General features: G+C 41.0%; 1 protein-coding gene across 4 annotated transcripts in view; it reads right to left on the bottom strand.

The window, feature by feature from the left end:
* Nucleotides 1–21,326, bottom strand: part of LOC122635365 (zinc finger protein 423 homolog) — a 51,281-nt gene that overhangs the window by 1,835 nt on the left and 28,120 nt on the right. For 3 of the 4 annotated variants that reach the window (XM_043825509.1, XM_043825511.1, XM_043825510.1), the window contains 4 exons: nt 7,479–7,717; nt 5,981–6,123; nt 1,221–2,955; nt 9–1,115 (listed from right to left, as the gene is read on the bottom strand). In XM_043825509.1, coding sequence (XP_043681444.1) covers nt 9–1,115; nt 1,221–2,955; nt 5,981–6,123; nt 7,479–7,717 — 3,224 coding nt within the window. Of the gene's footprint in view, nt 1–8; nt 1,116–1,220; nt 2,956–5,980; nt 6,124–7,478; nt 7,718–10,654; nt 11,704–21,326 lie in introns of those variants that run through there. The other variant, XM_043825512.1, reaches the window with a different exon arrangement.

Raw genomic sequence — 21,326 nt, 5'->3', positions numbered from 1 at the left:
GTGGTCACCTGGCATTGTATGCACGTGTAAGTATTGGAGGCACTATCGTGCGTTTTATTGTGTACAGTAATCTTATGCTTTTCCGCTTCCTCGGGATCTTCAAACTTCACGCCACACTCTTGGCATCTTTTGGTATCACACTTGGGATCAGCGCGTTGATCGTTGATCGAAGAACGTTCTTCGGTTTTAAAAGCACGATCGGAATCCCATCTATCTCCGGAGCCATCCCATTGAAGATCCTTATCCGCGATCCACGAACGTTCGCACTTGTTGTTAATACTGCGAGCATGTTCGTAAGGTGAGCTCAATATCGGTAGACCTTGGGAGTATCTGACGTAGCAAGATTTGCAGACTTTGAGAGATTGCCCTCCGCTGAAGTGATTAGGAGGAAGATTGACGAAATCTTCGGTAGAGAATTCTCGTAGGCAAAGGCAACAACTTGGATTGAGGGGCTTTTGTTTGGGACTTGGACTAGAACTCGTGTTCGGAGAGCTGGTGGATGTTCTAAGGTGATGTCGAGCATGAAGGCGACATTCCAAATCGCTGATAAGGGTTTGCCTGCAAACGACGCACGGCGCTGGAAGATGAGGTAAAGAATTGTCCAGTCTTTGTTGAGGATCCACGTTCTCCAAGCTGTGTCTTTGTACATGCTCGAGGAATAACGCTTCGGTTGTCAAATTTCCACGACAAACGACGCAAGTGTCGCTCAATTGAATCTTGCAGTGTTTCTGGAGCTTATGTTCGGCTAAAATCGCGCCCGAGGGACAGACTTCGTCACAGATATTACACTTATGTCGGCCGCCAGGCTCGCTCGAGGTATGTTGCATTCTCATATGAGATTCCAATTCGTTTCTTGATCGACAGACCTCCCCGCAATAAGCACAAGTCATGCTCACACTCGATAAAGAACTTTTGCTCGGAACTTTCGACGATGCGTGAGCTAACTTTTTGTGAGCTTGTAGTTCAGCCTCGTTTGCGAATTCACCACGCTCGCATAGCTCACATTGTTGTCCTCCCGATACACCGAAATTTGGCCTTTTGTTGTTATTGTCACGTTGGTTCAAAGAATTGTTGTTGCTCGAGGCCGGAGAACGTCCTCTCTTCTGCGACTTTACCTACAACGTGCGGACGAACGGACGAAGAACACGAACAAATGGAATACGATTAAAACGTGATAAAAAATTCGCAGAAGAATTTTTCTTTTAAAGAAACCCACTCACCTCTTCTTGAGATCTAGGCTGACGATGAAGCCGTCCATTTTCTCGTGGATTACTTCGCGCGTTTATTTGATGGTCGCCAGCATGATGTACTTGAGCGATATGCCTGTCCAATAAGAATTCAACGGCGAAACCTTCTCTGCAAATAGGACATCTGTAAAGGCTGGTCGAGTGGCTCGCCAAATGGAGCTGCAATTCGAGTTCGGAACCACAGTAGATACCGCAAAAGACGCATCTCGGTCCGGAATTGACCGTCATTCCTGGGGTGGACGCTGGACTCCTCGCGACTGGACTATTGTTCGCCAACGCCGGTGGCGCATGAACGTTTCTGACGTGATTGGCCATTTCGCTCTCGCTTCTGAAGAAACTCCGACCTTCGCCAGGCGCATTTCCAGGCGAATTTTCGTTATTTGGCGCCGTGCAAGCGTTACACCTGTATATTCTACATTCTTGGCTGTGTTTGACAGCGAAATGTACTTGAATCGCTACCCTAGAATCGAAGGTATCTCTACAGAGTGCACATCTGTAAAGATGATGAGCATGACTGTCTAAAAGGTGCCTTTGAAGTAGATCAGGATGTGGATATAACTTCTTACAAGCGGAACAAGCGTACTCCTTACTGATTTGGCCCAAATAATGTTTCGTCAAATGCGCCAGCATGTCTTCCCTGTCCTGGAAACTCGTTTCGCACTTCGGACAGAGATATCTCGCAGCTTCGTTTCGATGGTCAGCTTGCAAATGTCTAGCAAGATGTTCTCGGAAAGATTCGAAATCCTTCAGAGCCGCGCCGCATTGGCCGCAAAGGAGCGTACTAGACGTGTAATTGCTTTCAGAGGACTTGACGTGTTTGCTGGTTAGATCGGCCGGTTCTATAATAGATGCTTCTCTATTCTTCTGTAATCTCATACTTTTCGTATCGTAGACCCCATTTAATTTAGGATCCATGTATTCTTGAGGATTTTGCGGTGCTATTCGACGATTCTCACAATGCTGAAGAACGTAATGCTCGGCGTAAGCCGCTGCGGAGCTACATGGGATACCGCAGAGAGGGCACATTATCAAGGACGTACCAAAGGCATCGGTTCTGTGTATAGAAATCAAATGATCTCTCAACGTGGCCAAACTAGAGAATTTCATGGTACATTGGTAACACGTAAAAGTATTTTTATAATCCTTCTCCATCGATCTTTCCTCGTACTTTTTCTCTTGATCCTTCGAAATGCCGTCGGATCGATCCAATAGCTTGTCGCGAGAACAATCAACGACCGAATCGGTCGTTCTACTCGGAGACGGTGTTACGACAAGATTTTCTCCGCTTAGAATCGCTTGGTGCATCGTGTGCACGTGCATTTGCAGTTGTTGCATACAACTGAACGAATCTCTGGTGCAATACATGCAAGCCAATTTCAAAGGGGAATTTAGTATCGGCGTTGTCGAGGCACTGCAAGAAGTTCCCAGCGGTGCCTTCAAAGTATTTTTCGGATTTAAACTTAAGTTCAACGAAGGCGAAGGCGAACTTGGTACCGGTGGAGAGGACGTACTGTGAGAAGAGACGCTCCTTCTACCATAATCCGAATCTTGAAGCTTGTTGCTATTGTTGCTCGTTCCTTGGTGATGTTTCTTGTGCGATTGCATGTGAGAAGTCAATGCGGCTGCCGTATTGTATCCTCTCGAACATGCCGTACACTGGTACGGCTTTTGCGTGTCGTGAGTTTTCATATGTATTTTCAAATGATCGCTGCGACAAAATATATGGAATACGATTATTAATGTATTTGTATAAATACTACCCACTACTGCTATAACGAGCATTTCGAGGTTGGTATCGTTTTAAACGGAGGGGATCAGATCGTAGAGAGATTTAAACGTAGCTCGGAATTTTCGTTCGTTTAAACGCAGGAACGAGATTTTCATTCGAATTCGGAATAGGGAGATTTCTGCTTTCAAAGAAAAGAATTTACCCTCCAAATCTTCCCAATTAATTCACTGTCACTCCACCCCCCCCCACTCTCTCTCGAAGCATCGCATAACTGTCATAGTTATATCCGTTACCACGGGGAAAGGAATATTATTCAGGAAATCGAATTTCCTGTTAAGCGTAGCAAGTCACTAGGATCGAATTAATCGACGTCAAGACTTATCAACGAGTGTATCCTGTGCGCGATCTGAAATATCCTTGAAACTGTAAATCAACGATACAGGTGCTATGAAAATTCTATTTTAAAGTGTCCACCTACGAGCAAGCGTTCGTCTTCTTTTTCTTCTCTCTCTTTCATTCTACAGTCTCTCGAAAAAATTAGTCAAACGAACGTTCAGGGAAGTCTTTTATAAAAAGAGAACGGATATTCGGTTTCTGTTAATTGATAGACGTCGCGGGTAAGCTTGAAAATATCTTTTCATTAGTTAATAAAGTGAATCTCGATATACAAAAGTATCAAGATATAGGGTTAGGTAGATATAGCTATCCGTATACGCTCCGCATACTCTCAGATTTTTTCGTAGCTGCTAAAAGAGGTGACAGGTCAGCAATTTTCGAGAGAATAAACCACCAGCAGTATGAATAATTCATCATCGTGGAGAGGTGGAAAACTAAATCCGTATAAGGTGAGGTCACCCGTTGGACCAACCGGTCAGTGTCTCGATTCTCTTCGGAACGAAGACAGACGGCAAATTTACTCTTGCACTTTACGTCTGAATAATTCATCGACTTGGATTATCGCTGGAGCTACTCTTTGCTGTTCTATTATCGGATGTATCGTTTTTTCCGCTCGGGGAGGAGAAAAAGAAAAACAAAAAAAAAAAAAGGAAAAAGAGAAAGAAGAAAAAGCAGGGAAGAAATAAACGACACGCGGTGATTTTCTATCCGTAGATCGATTTTTCTCACACGTTCGAGCAAAGATCAGGCGCGTGATGATCATTGATAATTATTAATGCGGTAATATTAATTGCGACGCAATGTGCCTTGCCAAAAGATTTTTTTCTTTTATTTGAAATCTGTGATATCATAAAAAGAACGATGATGCGTGCATAGATCCGTACATAGATCCGTACATAGATCCGTTAGAAAAAAAAGGGAGGATGTATAGAACGATTCATAGATCGATACTTTTAAAACATTTTATGTCCTTTGACTTACGTTTCGTTCGTTTTGATTCGTTGCAAAAGAAAAATGAAGAACGGTACCATCGATCGCAGGGTCAAAATCGTGATCGTGACTTACCAGTGAAGCCTGAGAACTACGCAGTAGTTGAAGAACTCTCTTTGGTATAGCCGCATTCCTAACTGACAAAAAGGTAATTCCTGATTCGAGACAGTTTCCTGAGAATTCCTTCAAGTATATACGTAAAAAGTATCAAAGTTTATCGATAAGAAATTAGATCGTAAAATTCTTGATATTTTTTGTATAAATAATTCTAGGAAAGTGCGAGAGATCGATATGATCTTGAAAGTGACAATATCGATCGTATTCTAAGATCCCCCATGGAGTTGGTTTCACGTGAGAACCACGGGGATTTTCACCCTTTTGTTGGCTCACCCAAGCCGTCTGCTAAAGAGAGGTGGGAGGACGAATAGAGACGTGCCCTAAAGATCTTGCGACTCCGATCGTAATAACGACTGACAGGTTATAGTAAGTCGTTGTTAGAACTTTTTCGAAGGAATCGATCCTACCGATCCGAGATTTTTCACTCGATTTTGACCTTATCACACGTGTATATATCTCGAACCTGTATGTATCTGCAAATTACATACACTCGAGGTAGATATATCGAGAAATATTCAAATTCCGCGGTCTAAGAAATATTTCGAGTCTAGCTGGACGTTGAGGTATCAGTGATCGAGGAAATATAGTACGTAGACTAACGATCGAAACTATTCCTTCAAAAAGTTCTAAATGGAAATCATTCGAAGAAAGGAAGAAAAAGTCTCAAGAGCGACTTAAGAGTCGTTGTAAAAGAGGACGGCCAGCAACGAGGCACTTGACTAATGTTCTACCTGTTGTCCTGCAACACCTATGCGCCTACCTGTCCTCTCTCCCGTGAAGAGAGAAAAAGAGAGAGAGGATCGTCTCGCGTGTCTCTTCGCACGCACTGGTACTTGTAAGCGTACAGAAGAAGAAGAAGAAGAAGAAGAAGAGACAGAAGGTTTGCTTGGAGAAAGGGAGAGAGAGAGAGAGAGAGAGAGAGAGAGAGAGAGAGAGAGAGAGAGAGAGAGAGAGAGGAACTTTTCTCTTTATCTCTCTTATTCGTTTGCTCGGTCAGCTTAGCATTTCAATACGAGAGAGAAGACGACTCAATGCTGCATTCGAGTTGGGAATAAGGTTGCATGTCTAGAGAGAGAGAGAGAGGGAGAGGGAGAGAGGGAGAGGGAGAGAAATGGAAATAGGAAAGAGAAAGAACTATGTAAGAGAGTAAGCTTGACTAATGCCACCCGTCCTGTCTCACTCCTACCTCACTCCTACGATCATTATTCATTTGTCACCCGCTGGATCGGTCCCCTGCTATCACTCGGGGACCTCGGGCCTCGCACCAACATTTCTTCTAACTTCACCGTCCAAGTTTTCTTAAAGTTTTTCGAGAGAATCAAGATACGCAATACGTTTGAAATATAATAGGAGGAATCAATCGTTTTCTTTTTATTTTTGCCTAAAAGTCAGTAATATTTTGCGTTTAGGTCAGTAACGTGCCTCACGAGCCTGATATCAAGTCGCACGTCAAGCTTGGGAAAAAGAAACGATCTCATAGAATTCATTGGATCGTACGTACCTCCTGGAAAATGCTGCTTCGCAATGCGAACATCGATATCTCCTGTCCCCCGTGTGCAGCTTCACGTGACGATCTCTGCTCCGCTTATGTTTGAACAATCTCGAACACCAACTACATCTGTACGGCATTTGGTCACCGTGGCTCTGCAATTAGAAAAGTCATAGGAAACTGTAACGACCATAGAGCCGTCTTTATCTCATTACACTTATTATGGTATCGTGTCCCCTTTCGTCCATTGGGATAACACCAATGACATTCGTTAACGCGATTCCTCCTTATCTCGTTTCCGATTTTCAATCGTTTTCTATTAGATATCCATCGAAATTGGATTAGTTTCATTGTTGAATCCGTTATAGATACATTTTTTCTTCTTTCTTTTTCTTTTCTCTTTTAGATCGAAAAAGATAGATAGATCTCTACGAAAGAGAAGAAAGAAAATTTTCTCTTTTCCTTTTTCGATAGTATTCACGATGAAACTTTGTAAAAATCCTATCAACAAAAGCCTTTATGCTATAGGAAGAATAAAAAACATATTGTTAAGATCTGTATAAAATCGATTTTGCCAATGGATCGCTTTTTTTCTATCCTCGATCCGGAAAGATATCTTTTTTCGTTGGGCGTAAAATCGGCTTGGTTCGTCCTCGCCATCGAAGGAGGTCTCTCTCTCTCTCTCTCTCTCTCTCTCTCTCTCTCTCTCTCTCTCCTTCTCTTTCTCTCTCTACTTGCTATCGTTTCACCCTTCGTCGAGAGATTGTCTCTTCAAAGGAGCCGACGATCTCTTGCTCGAAAGTCGAGCGGTTGTCCTCTACGTGCCGAGCTTACCTCTGCCTTGTTCGTGAGCAGACCAGTGAGCGAGAGAAAGAGAGACGAACACTTGATAATCTCTGTCTCTTTCTTGTGCAAGGGAGAAAGCAACAACGAAAAGAAGGAGAAAAGTAAACCCGTGTGGGATCATATCGGTCATACCGATCTGGTTGGGTGACACGACTTCGGACCAGCCAGCGCATGTTTTTTTCTTTCTTTTTTTTTTTCTTTTTCTTTACAAACTTCACGGATCTTTCTTTTTATCATCATTCGGAAGGATCCAAAAGTCGATTGGACACACGGTTGATGTAATCGACTTTTCAGAAAATCTTCTATACTCTTGTCAAAGTTCGTTTCATGCGTACATGTCGTACCATCTTTTCTGACGACTCGAGAGAGAGAGAGAGAGAGAGAGAGAGAGAGGAGAGGGGAGATACCACACCTGGACAAGGAACCAGGAGGAAGAACTTGACCGGTACAACCTGTTATGAGACACGATACAGATTTTAACCTAAAGATGACCCTCCACTCGGACGCGGAAGAACGAGCTAATGTCTCCGCCATGCAAAATAGAAGAGTACAAAGTGGACACGTGTCTTGTCCATTTTCTTTTTTGGATACCAAATAAACGATGTTTCTTCTCTCTCCTCTCTGCTAACTATTTATTGGTATTTCGTTCGAACCTTCTTCTTACCTGTTCATGTTTTTTCAGATAACTCAATCGTGGGAAAGTCCTATCACAGAATTGGCAAGGATAAGGAGCAGTTGGATTGTTACCGTCGGCACCAATTCCAACTTCACCGTCGATCTCTGGTTCCGACGGAAAGCTCGCAGAAGTTGGCGTCGCACAAGAAGATGGTGTTTCTCCTCCTCTTCGAGAAGTTGGTCCGCCATCTTCGCTATGCCAAGAGGAACTTCCGGTACCCAAAGCCTCTGAGAATCGGAAAATGATTTGATTAAAAATTTAAGAAATTTTGTAACGATCGATTTTTCATTTGCTTAAACGTGTCCACCAAATTTGCAATAACTCTCAAGAACTGATCCCTTTTTTTTCAGAACAGGTTTACGATTGTCGTAAGAAAGACCAGTTTCATCAACGACCTTACGAACTCGAGGCGTATATATTCGAGCAGTCTTACCTTGCCGTTATACGTCCCTTTATATTGTTTTCGTAACGAGCTCGCGGTGAAACTTGTACCATTAACCCAAGCCTTGCTAAGAAAGACTATCCTCTAAGATCCTGCGGTTCTTGCGAGTCAAAGAAAAGACGCTTTTGCTATACGTTTGCGTTTGTCGGATCTAGCTACTGTATATGTATATATCTATCTATTTATCTAATACGTGGATTGAATTTATTCTAATTTCTTTCCTAGGATGATCTTGTTGAGTTGATCTCGATGTACCTACACGACGTCTTTCTTTCTCTCCTTGGCTCACTTTAATTAGATAACTGTAAGATGTTGGAGAGAGAGAGAGAGAGGGGGAGAGAGAGAGAGAGAGAGAGAGAGGATACTAGGATCCTAGATCTCGCGTAGGAGAGATTCGTCGCGCTATTTTACGACGAAGCCATCTTGGATTTGGATCGCTTATAATTATCGTCAATGAGAGACTCCCACCGTCGACTATGACGACGACGACGAGAACAATGTATACGTACACGGTCCTCCGTAAACGATGGAAATGACTCGACTAGTTGGCCGTTTCCTCATTTGTCGGGACACCCACGAGTCGATTTAAGAGATTTTGCGGAATCCAGTCTCCATCGTGTCGTGGCACGAGCGAGTATCTAATGAGTGTATGTAATAGCTCGAGAAGACACGAGCCACCCAAACGGTGGAGAAGAAAAGGGAGGGAGATCCGGACTATCTCTCTCTCTCTCTTTTTACGAGCAAATGGCTCTCATCCGCCCACCCACGCTATTAATCTATCCTACTTTTCGCTTCTTGTTCTCTTAGGCGCCACTTTGTCTAATACTTGCTAATTTGATTCTCAGATGGTTAACCATGAGAGATCATTTTCTCAGCAACTTGATCCAGTTGCCACCAGAATCGTTTAACGCGTTCACTGTCACGTCAATTTTCAATTGACTGTGACAATCGACAGAAAAGAAAGTCCTTATTCAAAAGCGAGATTAATCGATTCCTCGAAAGATTACAAAGAAAGATGATAAAATGTTTGGAACATGTATCGAACTTAACGATCGATCATGGCTCGTGATATCGTAGATTGTGCAACGAATTGTCTTTCGAATAGGCGGCTCCCTCGTTGGTCCGAGGCACTCGCCCAATTGGCATCCCGTGTCTGAGTCACGCACAAAGACATCGGGAACGGATCTGGAAATAAATATAAACCGAGCTGAAGGAACGCGAGGTACGTGCACCCAGGTGGCGATTTCCCGTTCCACCGATCACTACGTGATGCCAGAAGATTAGATGGAGCAATGATCAAAGAAGAAGGATGAAGGATATAAGAGAAAAGAGGAAGAAAAAAAGGAATGGAGGGAGAGAGAGGGGAAAGGAGATGCACACCGTTAGGATCTCTCTATCTTTTCCTCCTCGTCCTCCTCCACCTCCACCTCCTCCTCCTCCTCCTCCTCCTCCTCCTCCTCCTCCTTCTTCTTCTTCTTCTTCTTCCTCGATGCTTTCGAGAGGTTTTATTTAGCGAGCGATTCTATCCAATCAGCGCTGATGTGTCATCGACGCGAAAATAGGCGCACTTAACACTGGCAGCTCTTTTCTGCCGATCTGCCGATGCCAGCCGTATTGCGTTGTATGTTCCATGTACTTGAGATTCTCTCTCTCTCTCTCTCTCTCTCTCTCTTTCTTCCTCACGTTTTGCTGAGAGTACTGTACTATATGTATACGCATATACTATATATTGTGCTGTCACCTCATGTCTCTGCTATTTATAAGACATTTCGACGGCTCTTATTAATAGGGCCACGACTTAACGCCTTCGTTAATTGTGACTTATGTACGCGAATCAAGCTACGAAGTGGTTAGCTCAGATTTTGTACACAACAGTGGCGTAGGATATTGCCGGAATGGTATTTAAAAAATGTTTATATAAATTTTTGTTTAAAAGAACGTATTGAAATTGTCGTATGTCTGCGATATAGAATATATTGCGAAAATTATTGAGAGTCTCCCTCTCTCTCCCTCTCTCCATCTCCCTTTCCCCCTGAAAGCTATTAAAAGTTCATTGTCAATGATTCTCGAATGGCCACTGACACAGAGTAGTAACGACGAATTATAGTACGTTTAATGACCGTTTGCTCGTGTGGCTACCAACGATGAGAGCTATTTATAGGTGCCTCAATCGAGTTTATACTTGATGCGAATTTAATTAATTGTGACTTATGCGAATCTATTAACGCATGCGCAAGAGATTGAAGAAGTAACTTTACGATCCTCGTTACGAGTAATTTCCATTAATGTTAACGATCTTCGCGTATCCATATATCCTATTCGAATATATCGGAACTGTAAATCATTGTGACTTTTCTTTTCGATTATGTACATCGTTTCTTGCAATGTCATCGATTAGAACGAGAAGTTCTTTACTTTAGGAAAGTTAGAAGTGAAAGTGAGATCGATCCATTCGATGAAACGTCGAATGCATCCTAGCGGAAAATACGAATTTTGGAGATTAAATAGAAATGTTCATTTAGTGCATAATTTTCTTAAATGCGTCCAAGGTTAACCCTATATAAATTAAAACAAAATATTATGCGAGGTCAAAAGTTAGAAAATATTCATTGCGTGTACGAAAATAAATTTGATGCGTTCAATTTTGCTTTTAGGTAACGTTTTCTCTTTTTTTTTTTAGCGTTAATACGAGTGAGTAGGTATATAACTATGGTCGTCAAACCTTTGGATTTGTGAGGTTCCTCGTGCGAAGGTTCCTTATGTGCCTGGATTTTCCCAATGAGTAATTCCAACCTCGAACTATTGCCCTTGAACAGCATCTTGAGCGTTTTAAATTCGATCGTTCGATCGTTTATCACGATTCACTATTCCACATAGGTTTACCAGTTGGTACCGAGGATAAAAAGAGAAAGAAAGATATGATCCCGACAAAGTTAAGAGGTCATCACTGTGAAGATAAGCTTCCGAAGCACGTGGAAATTCGAAGCTTCCGCATCACGGGATCGCATTACACAAAGAGACGCGTTGACAGACGCTGCGTTTAGATCGCTACTGTCTTGCTTAGCGAATGATAATAAATGAAAAAAAAAAGAAGTGTTTGTACTTCAGCCTCGATGGATCGTTCGATACCTCTTTTTTTTTCCCCTTAAGGGACACCTTGCATAGAGATCACTCAAAGTCTCAAAACGTTACTTGAATTTCACAACGTAGGGAATATAATAATATTAATCTTGGTACGTCAAAGTACACAGAAATCAAGGAAACAATCGTTTACGGTGATCCTTTCACGTTGATATAGTTTATCGATCCCGTCGGCCACTTGTTAAACTCGTTTTTACAAATCCACTTTCGATTTATAGAGATAAATATTATCGTGTATTAACCGCTACCAATAGAAATGTGTACCTTTACTTCTCTAAATCATAACAGATTCAGATCATATTATGACGAAAGGTCAAAAGGATGAACTCATTTTGAACCAATTCATTCGGATCTATAACGATCTCCTATTTCCTTCGAATCATTTTCAATTGATTTCTTTCGACGTAATTAATAAGATTTACACTTGGTACTTGGATCATAATGCGATCTATCAAAGATGTTTCTTTCTTCCTTTTAACTTTTGGAATCTTCGATGTTTCGAAGATCCGATAATATCGATCAAGGATCTATGGAAAACTTTCAAGACGACGATCTTCTCGACGAGACTGGTGTATGCTACACTGACGAGTATCACTAACGCGTGCCACGAAGAAGAACGGCGACTATTATCGCGCGAGTCGGCGATGCGAGCGACACGGGCAAGTATATGAGAACGAGAGAGAGAAAGAGAGAGAGAGAGAGAGAGAGAGAGAGAGAGAAAGAGAGAGAGAGAGAGAGAGAGAGAAGGAGAAGGGAGCTGAAAAGCCGCCTGAGAGACGTCAGGGAGTCCCCTGGGAAACCAGCAACCGTATTGGACGGGAGGCGGGCTCTCACATACTAACGAGTACACCCACCTTCTGGGTTGCTTCTCTCTACCACTGCCACCTATTTAACCTTTGATGAAAGGTTTCAACGATTAATACGTAACTATTCTGTATTTATGTCAAACAGTCATTCGTATCATATGTTCGTTATCGTATTTATTTTACTCTGGGATTTATCGTTGAGTTTTGCATTGTTGTTATCATCGGTGTCCGACGATAAACGCGTCGAAAACGTTCGTTATATACAGTTCGATCTTTTTGAAGAGTTTTTAATAAATATCCAAGTACTTTCTACCTCGGTTACCGCAAATGGAATCGCTCAATTGGACCGAGTTTGACGTGGCATTAGCACGCTGGAGTTTCTTCGGTAACCGAAACTAATTCGACAAAGGAATCGAACGTCCTTTTTCTACGGAAGTGTCGAACCACGGCGAAATACCGTTAGCGATGACCCCTTGTCGACAGCGAACATAATTTCTTAGCGTGATATCAAAAAAGATACCACGATTATCAACTCGGTATAGTCGGTATAAGTTTATCAAAATCGGATTGTTTTGTCGTCAAGAAAGTACATAACATTATAGATTTTTCACACATTCCCCTTTGAGACTTCAACAGCAGGAATTTCAACGAGCACCTAGCGTCCTCGCAGGAGTCGCAATTTATCTCGCGAATATAATGTGTTTGAGAGTATAAAAAGGAGGGACGGAGAGCACCATGAAAAAAGGCAAAAATCCAAAGTGGACCCCCTGTCATTCCTGTGAAATCGTGCGGAATGGATTCTCACACACGGCTGGAGTTCTGTACCACCTTATGCGAGAGCACAGAGGAATTTGAATTTGCCGTATGACTCCCCATAGAGCACGGTAGAACCCCATAGGTATGTCTCTGACCCGTGCCAAGGCGCTGCCGTTGACGTTGAGCCCACCCATCGTGATTATTTATCTTATTGCGATCGTGACTTTAGGTGGTCTTATTTCTTTCTTTCTCTTTTCTTTTGGATCGTACGATCTGACTTTTGCCTACTTTTTGACTATTATTTTCACTTTGTTAGAAACACACTTAGACGCGCTGATTGCTTGTACATTTTTTTGAATAGGAATATTTATGCGTGGGTGTGAACAAAAAAGAGAGAGAGAAAGAGAGAAACGATTAAGTGCTTCGTGTAATTCGTATGGCCAATATCGAGATACGATCGATATTCGAAGTGGAGCGGATCATGCAAACGAGTTCGATCTATCTCAAGCAGCAATCGCATCGAAGCGAAACCGTCCGAACAAAAACGAGAGATGTCGATTTTACAGAGAGCTGTTCCGAGATGATTCCATCGAATGCATCTTTATGATTGCGTGACTTTCGATTTGTTATATTCTTTGCTATAAATTTATCACGATCGACGAAATAGTAAAAATTTGGAGAAACGTTATTATCGATTATTATCAAAATTTACATTACTATATAAATTTTTGTCAGTTAAATTAGTATTGCAGTATCGTCAATTATACGATACGATATGACAGTATCGATATAATAATAAAAAGATAAAAATAAAAAAAAAAAGGAAAAACAAGTGTGGTTGTTATAAGCGTAGCGGACGTAGCGTCGATTCGTTGTGGGAGGCACCTTAATAGAGCGCATGTGCGAACCGACAAACTTTCCTCTCAATCGACTCCGCCTACGTTGCTCCCGTACCGTTCTCCTACTAATGCACACAACGGTGTGCAGTCACCCACGCTACTCTACACGTTACTATCCCCACCACATGAATCGGCCGCCTCGTAAAACGTACGCACGCACTCCGTTGAAGCGCCACGCGCGATTTCCATTCATAGATCGAACCGCCCGCGAACTTAATCTTTAGGCCGCGTTCACACGTGACTACTTGCATTTTTTTTTCTTTTTTTTTCGTTTTCCTTCCTATTTTTTTTTTCCTTTTACGAATTCGTCATGTGTCTTTACTTGAAATGGCAATCTATGTCGATTGGACACAATTTAATCGTCGATTATTTTTTTTTTCCTTCTATTATTTATTCGATTTAAAAAAATTATTCGTTGTTATCAGGAATTAGAAGCGATGTAGATCTATATATCAGTATTTACGTGGATCTCATTAATTTTTCGCGTTTGTTACAAAATATTTATACGATTCAGATTTCTAATTTGTTATAGCACTGACGATAAATCGACTCTTGTTTTTCATCCGTAAGTTTAAAAGAAATCATATTTATAAATGACTTAGAAAAGGATTAGAGATTTGATCCTACTTAAGAAAATGTAGACACTCGTTTTCGTTTAAGCGTACCACCGTTCGGTTTCACGTTTTGCGGTGAACAAATCACACGGAAACCGTAGAATCATTTCAATATCTTCGCAAGGCTGTGAGAACGCCGATGATTTTCTTATTGAATTTATTAGATTGAAACGTTCTCACGAAGGAGAACGAAAGAAAGTTTAGAACGAATGTCTCCGATACTTTCACGATTAGTACGACATTTGAAAATTCTTTTCTTTCTAACAAAAATAATCTTTCTAAAACGATAAGATAGATAGATATTGCTGAGTAAACGTCGATTATTTCAACGTTTTTCTCATCGTTTTGTCTTGACTTGCTAACGAAATTTTTTCCACGAGTTTTAACTATCGATAAGAAAGTATTCGGAAGAAAATCGAAAGTGATAGTCGATGATTAGTCATAGTTTTTTTTTTCTTTTTTTTTATAATCACATTTATATCTCTTCTCTATCGTGAAACAATTATACGAAACGTGTCTCTAATCTTCGTGTTCATTGATAAAAATTGTCCATTGATAAGAAATTCTGAATGAAATGACAAACGTTCAAAGTATCAACTGATTTTTAGACTGCTCGACGGCTATATTTTATCTTCATCTTTCTCATTTGAAAACATTTAAAACATTCTTATCACTTCGTTCATACGAAATGATTTCAAGGAATTTCGAAGACCTGAATAAATATTCTAACCGGAAGTTTAACTTCTTGGTAAATTGTCCCAAAGCACCGACTCATTTTCAAACTGCTACTACTACTACTACTACAACGAGCAGTCGCATGATCTTCGAAACAATAACGTTGAAGATAAGAGACAATGAAACAAGAGAAAGAGAGAGAGAGAGAGAGAGAGAGAGAGAGAGAATGTAAGATCCTTTCGCGTGTTCGCGAGAATATATTGGGCGGTAAATTTAAACTTGAATAGTGGCGTTCTGCTCGAAGTAAACTTCCGGTCCGGTGAAGAGTAAATTTCCACGAAAGCAGGAAGTGTTCTAACCGGAAGTGACTACCCTCTTAGACTTTGCACCCTTCAGACTGACCACCACTTTACTCGAACCATGCGAAATCTCACTTGGGTCGCCAAGACATTACCTGGACGATTTATGACAGTACTTGAAAGACTTTCTAAGCCTGATTAAAAAAAAGTTAATCCAGGTACGTAAGTAGTAATCGTTCAGCAAAATGAAATTTACTATCCTAAATGACGTATTTAGATTATCGTTGACTCAAACTTCTATTATTATCACCTAATGACACCGTTTCAAGTTTTTCTCATAATTAGCTACAATGATGTTATCTAAATCTTTGAGTTATAACGACAACAATATTGAAAAAAAAAAGAAGAAAAAAAAAGGCAGGAAGACTTAACCAACTTCAACAAAATAGGGTCGAACTCATTATCGATAGGATATCTTTTTTACGAGCTTTCTTAATACTACAGACGAAAGAAGATGTATCAAAAATGACTGGCACGTTTCAAAAGGTCGAGCCTCCTGAGCGGCATAACGAACGAAGAATTCACACCAAGATCCGAAGAGCTAAACGATTGTGTCAGCGTACAAATTAGTTTTCTATTTGATCTTTTGATCTTGGCAATTCCGGTAGTCCCTCGATTTCTTTCTATTATAATGCACCTGCAGTAGAACATTATTTCGTTTCAAATTAATATCTAATTATTGTAATAATTGTATCATTAAAACAATTGTAAAGTATTTTCGCTCGATATAATTCTTTACACGTAACAACGTTTCATCGAGCCTATCTGGCTTGTAAAAATCCAATTTCGAAAGGCATTTATATTTTTTCAAACTCCCATGCAAAGACGAACACCCTGTGTGTCCCGATACCCTCCTTCATCGTTCTATCCCTCTAAGCTCCTATAGTAAAGATTTTTTGTCGGACAAAAATACGAAAGAAAAAAGCGTTAGTATCTCGACCACGAAGAGGTCAGACAGGTGAACCTTAATTCTTTGGGGGCTGAGGGGAGGGGAGCTGATATCAAAGACGACCGCCAGGATCGTCGAGAGAAACCACCATGAGTGCTCAGCTGTGTCGTTATTAAGGGTCACTCGAGCGTTTATTTTTTTATTGTTCAGTTCTCTCTCTCTCTCTCTCTCTCTCTAGTCAAGGACAAGACAATCGTCTTAATACTCGAACGTATGCGATTGTATTATTCAAGATATTACTATTAACTATTAAGCCGTAAGCTGATATGTATAATTTTTCACGGCTATAAGTTTTATGGTTTTTAATGGGAGACATTTCTTTAATTCAATCGTCCCTTGTCCTCAGCTTTCACCAGGCGTGAATACCTAGGCGACCGGCAGCAGAGCATCGGGCTCCTCGCTGTCATCTCGAAATCATAACATTCGCGGTACTTGAGAGATCAGACTGGCGCCGGATCTAATATTCGGTAATAGAATCAAGTCGCTGACCATATCATACCCTTTGATAAGACTAATGCTTAAGACTAATGCTCGCATTACATGTAACACGCTCTTAAAAACAATATGACGTTAACATGCTAAATTTCAAGCACGAAACACCGTCGTGATCACCTCGTCGATGAATCGAACGATCATCTTTTAGTTATTTTTTAATTATTTTTGCCTCGACTTTACGTTGATTTTCTTCAACGATCTTCTACAAGATGAGACGATTATGGCACGTGCCTTCCGTTCACGGTTGACTCAATGATCATCGAAGTATATCGAGACGTAGTATCACCTGTCTCTTGAAATCGAGCGCTTCCTCGTCTCGGTGTACGAGCATCTTGAATGGAAAAAAGGTGAGTTAATAGCAGGTAAGAAGATACCTGAGGAGAATCAATGTTGTCTTCTCCTGCATACGACCTCACACCTGCTGATAGGTTGTTCGACGAAGCAAAACGTTTGAGTCACGTTTTTTTCTAATGATTCTTCTCGATAATTTAGCGATCAACGCATCGATTTATTAAAAAATACTTATTTTCTATTAATAGAAAACCTTTTTCTATCTCGCGTTCCTGAATTTTGCTTCGATTACGTTAGACGTACGAGAGACGTACCAAAGAGAATTGCGGCGAGGAACGAAGGTTAACGAGTCAACTAGGTATATCGACTTAAATGTCGCAAGCACAGCAGGAGAATATCTCTAGCTACTACTTGTTGCTTCTCACTGAGCTCTCACTCGAATCCGAAACTCTATCGAGCGTGCCGCGAACTTGGACGAAACAATTTAGATGATTATACTATCTTTTCATTTTTACAACAAGTATTATCAAACTTGTATAACGCGTGTTTTTCTATACACGTTATAGAGTGAGCGAGCGAGAGAGAGAGAGAGAGAGAGAGAGAGAGAGAGAGAGAGAGAGAGAGAGAGAGAGTTTATATTCGTTTTACGAATTAACAATAAAAATAATTAACAATTCCTCTTAAAGCAATGAGAAAGAAAATACAAGTATGCTTCCTAACAATCCTCGTGTTAAATATATAAATGAATGCAAGATTACTTAGGCTGTCAAAGCGTTATCGATGACATTACTTTTTCTGAATAAATCTGAAATAAAAATAATACTCGGTGGAGTGAATAACGTGAACGAGTTACAAGAAAAAAAAAAAAAAAATAGGGAAAGAGAGAGAAAGAGAGATTCTTCGTGGGTGCCTAACGTACAGCTCGTTCCTAAATCTCAGATTACAATCTGCCTGGCGAATGGTGCTAAGATTAAGGACCCCTTGCTTTCTGGCTCGCCCATAGGCTTTACAATATGGAGAGCGAAGGGAGACAGAAAAAGATTCTTGTTGGTCTTTTCTCAACAAGATTAAGATGTCACGTGTACGCGGAGGGACAAATACAGCTGGTAAGGATACAAGAAAGAAGGAAAAAAAAAAAAAGAATTCGAAGCTACACTGCTGGTGAACGTGAACTTTTGTCATGTTCATATCGAATCATTAATTGGTATTACTTAAAATTATAATAGATCGTCTACCTTCGTCTCAATGAAGATGAACGAAGAAAAGGACTAGACCGATCTAAGTTTACTTTTTTATCTTAGAAGAAAGAAAAAAAAAAATAGAAGACAGGCAAAAGGGTAGAAAAAAGCAACGGACTGAGAATCTCTCGTTCGACTCAACGGGAGACTGGATAGTTTCAGTTGGTGATAACGTGGAAGAAGGGAAATAAGAGAGAGATAGAAGGACCCCTGTAGGATCGTATCGAACTCCCGCTGTTTTCTGGTATCATGTTAACTGTCGTGTCATTGTCACGTGGAACCACACTGCGGAGACATTTATTTGAAAGATGTACTTCCTTTTAGTCATGGCCCATTAGTTTGGAAAGATCCTCGAACGCGATTCGAACGTGATTTAATTTTCTAATGATTTCGAACAAATTACTCGATAAATATTGAAATAAATCGTTATCAGGATTACGACAAAGTATAAAGTTAAAGGTTTTCTTTTATAATCCCGATTTTCTATCCATAAATTAATTATTATCAGGCATCTATAACAATCACATTCATCTGTAGCAGAAAATTTGAGTTAACACTCGTATCAAAGCGTCCGTGAACACTGTTCTATCCGTGAAGTGTTAAGATTCGAGTGTCACGTTGTTCGTGGGAGCAAAGCGAATCGTACAGGAGGAGAGAGGTGACAAGACAAAAGATATAAGAAGAGAATTCTGGTTGGTAAGGCCGTCGACGGACTGTGGGAAGCTCGTTTCTTTGCTTTTACCGATGTATATTCACTTTTTTTCGAGCCTCCTACGTGGAAATCTTCTTTAAAACGAATCACGATGAATTGCAGGATCATAGTCAAAGAAGATCATTTTTTTTCTTGATACGTCGATTCATGAAGTAATCGGTGAATAAATAAAAATAAAATAAATAAGGTAATACGTATGCGGATTGAATCGACAAATTTTTCTAAGGAAAAAATCCTATCGTTCTTGTAGTGTCGTATATGAGGACAAGGATAGTATGAGGTGGTGGTTGAACTGGCGTGAAGAAGAGAGAGAGAGAGAGAGAGAGAGAGAGAGAGAGAGAGAGAGCCAGGGGTAGCGCATATCATCTTAAAGTTTAATTGAGTCTCGGTCTCGTAGGAACGAAGCCTCGGAGCCAATCTTACTCGGTGCTCAGGCCCCAAGGGACTCTAGGGGTCCTGCCGTTTCTGCACCCTCTCTTCTCTTCTCACGAAGCATGGCGTTTCGTCGATTCTCGAGAGAACATCCGGATATCTCTTGATGCGACCTCCTTTCAAGAACATTCGTCTTCGGTTAAACTCGTACGATCGAGCGATCTCTCCATAGATACCTATTTATTTTCCGACGACGACCGGTGTATAAAAATTTTTTGAAATAACGAAAACGAGGAGTCGAAAGATGTTCCCAACGAGATATTTGGCATTCGACTGAACGGATTAGGAATGTCCAAAGGAATTCGCGCTTTAAGTGGTCCGAGTTAACGTATCGAGGATCTAACGTTTCTCGAGTTGGCATAACTTTGATAACTCGATTCGAGAAGGTGCGATATGCGTCGAACAGCGTATCTTTTGGTTAAAATCACTCGACGACAAGGTTGAATCGGCACGTGTACTTTCAAGTCGAATCGTTCAACTATATTTATTGTAGCCGTAATAAGCGCATTTTTTTAATTCGAATATTTTATGGATAAAAACGAGGAGACGCGGTAAAAGAATGTTGAGAAATTTGTATGATAGCCGAAACTCGATGGCGAGGAGATTAAGCTCGACTCGAAGATAACGGTGAATACGGTACGCGTCTGGAGTTGGAATTAACGCGAGATGGAGTACGAGATGGGGGTGGTTTTGCACGGACCCTCTCTTCTCCTTTCTCTCGTGGGATACGCTGTAATTCATCGCAAGAGGCTGCTCGTCCTCGACCCTTCTTCCTCGACGGTACCGACAACCAGTACTAAAGTCGGCTGGCTGTAGGGCGAGTGCCGAATTAGTTGTAAATGTTTAAATTTTCTTTCGGGAAAATGTTCCCGTTCTAGTCTCGCTTTTGGACGGACTTGAAATCTTTAAAATACATCTTTTCGCATCCATTAACCTCTCACTAATTATTTTCAGTGAGGCGAAATAAAAAGAATTTCTTATCGAATTAAAATCAGTCCTATTAATCGCTCTTTTCTTTTTCCTCGTTCTTATCCGATAAGTACGTGCGTAATAACGATGAAATCGGACGAACGAAATCCTCGATCCGAACGATGCGTTTTTCGCGTCCGAGAATTCTATTCATCGGAAACTTTGAATGACGGTACTTGGGACGGGGATGAATTTGATCCGTTCTTTGGTAAAAAGCGGTACCTAATTGCGGCAAAAAGAAAACAACATCATCTAGATGTTTTTTCGACGTTTAACCCACCGATCGTATTCACCTGTAAGAACGTAACCAGATATCCCAATCATCTTGTCACGGATTATAGAAGTTGGTACAAAGGGCGTCCCACAATAAACCGCCCCCGTAGGACACTAGGGTCCAAAGTACACGATGCCGACTCAAATACGACTGCTCTAGTCGATTCTCTCACGATAATCGTATCGAACCGTGCAATCGTTATCTCTTCGAACCCGTTTTCTCAATCGAGAAAGTCGAAAAGAGCCGATGATAAGAAAAAAATATGTGTCACGTAACAGGCAATGGAGAATACACCTGTAGGTTCCTACCAAGGGAAAGGAAATTAAAGAAACGATCTATCAATGATTTGATATAAAAAGTAAAAACGTACGAAGAAAGAAAGAAAGAAAGAAAGAAAAAAAAAACGAATATATAAGGTACATTTTTCAAGATAATCTCGATAAAAGCAATTGAAATCTCATTCACGTTCTCTCGATGCCGTTCCTTAGAGAATATCTATACCTCGAAGGTTTCGAGGAAGGACAAAGATGTGCCCTTACGATTCTGGTACCGATCACGGTATGCCTTGGGTTCATACTTTGTTTTATACCCTTCTTATATCGGGTTACGTGTACCACCTAATGCCTGGTATATAAAGGAGACACAGTAGGCTCCATCGGCTCTCCACGGACAGGATATCCATTCTATATTATATTAAATTCTGAACCGGCTCCTTTTCTCTTTCTCTCTCTCGCCTCGTTCCTCCGTACGACGGAGACCACGCGGAATGGAATCATCGGGCAAA

The sequence above is a fragment of the Vespula pensylvanica genome, chromosome 18, assembly GCF_014466175.1.
Source record: "Vespula pensylvanica isolate Volc-1 chromosome 18, ASM1446617v1, whole genome shotgun sequence".
NCBI classification, from domain to species: domain Eukaryota; kingdom Metazoa; phylum Arthropoda; class Insecta; order Hymenoptera; family Vespidae; genus Vespula; species Vespula pensylvanica.
The sequence above is the reverse complement of the archived record's forward strand: the minus strand, read 5'-3'. Positions and strand labels throughout refer to the sequence as shown.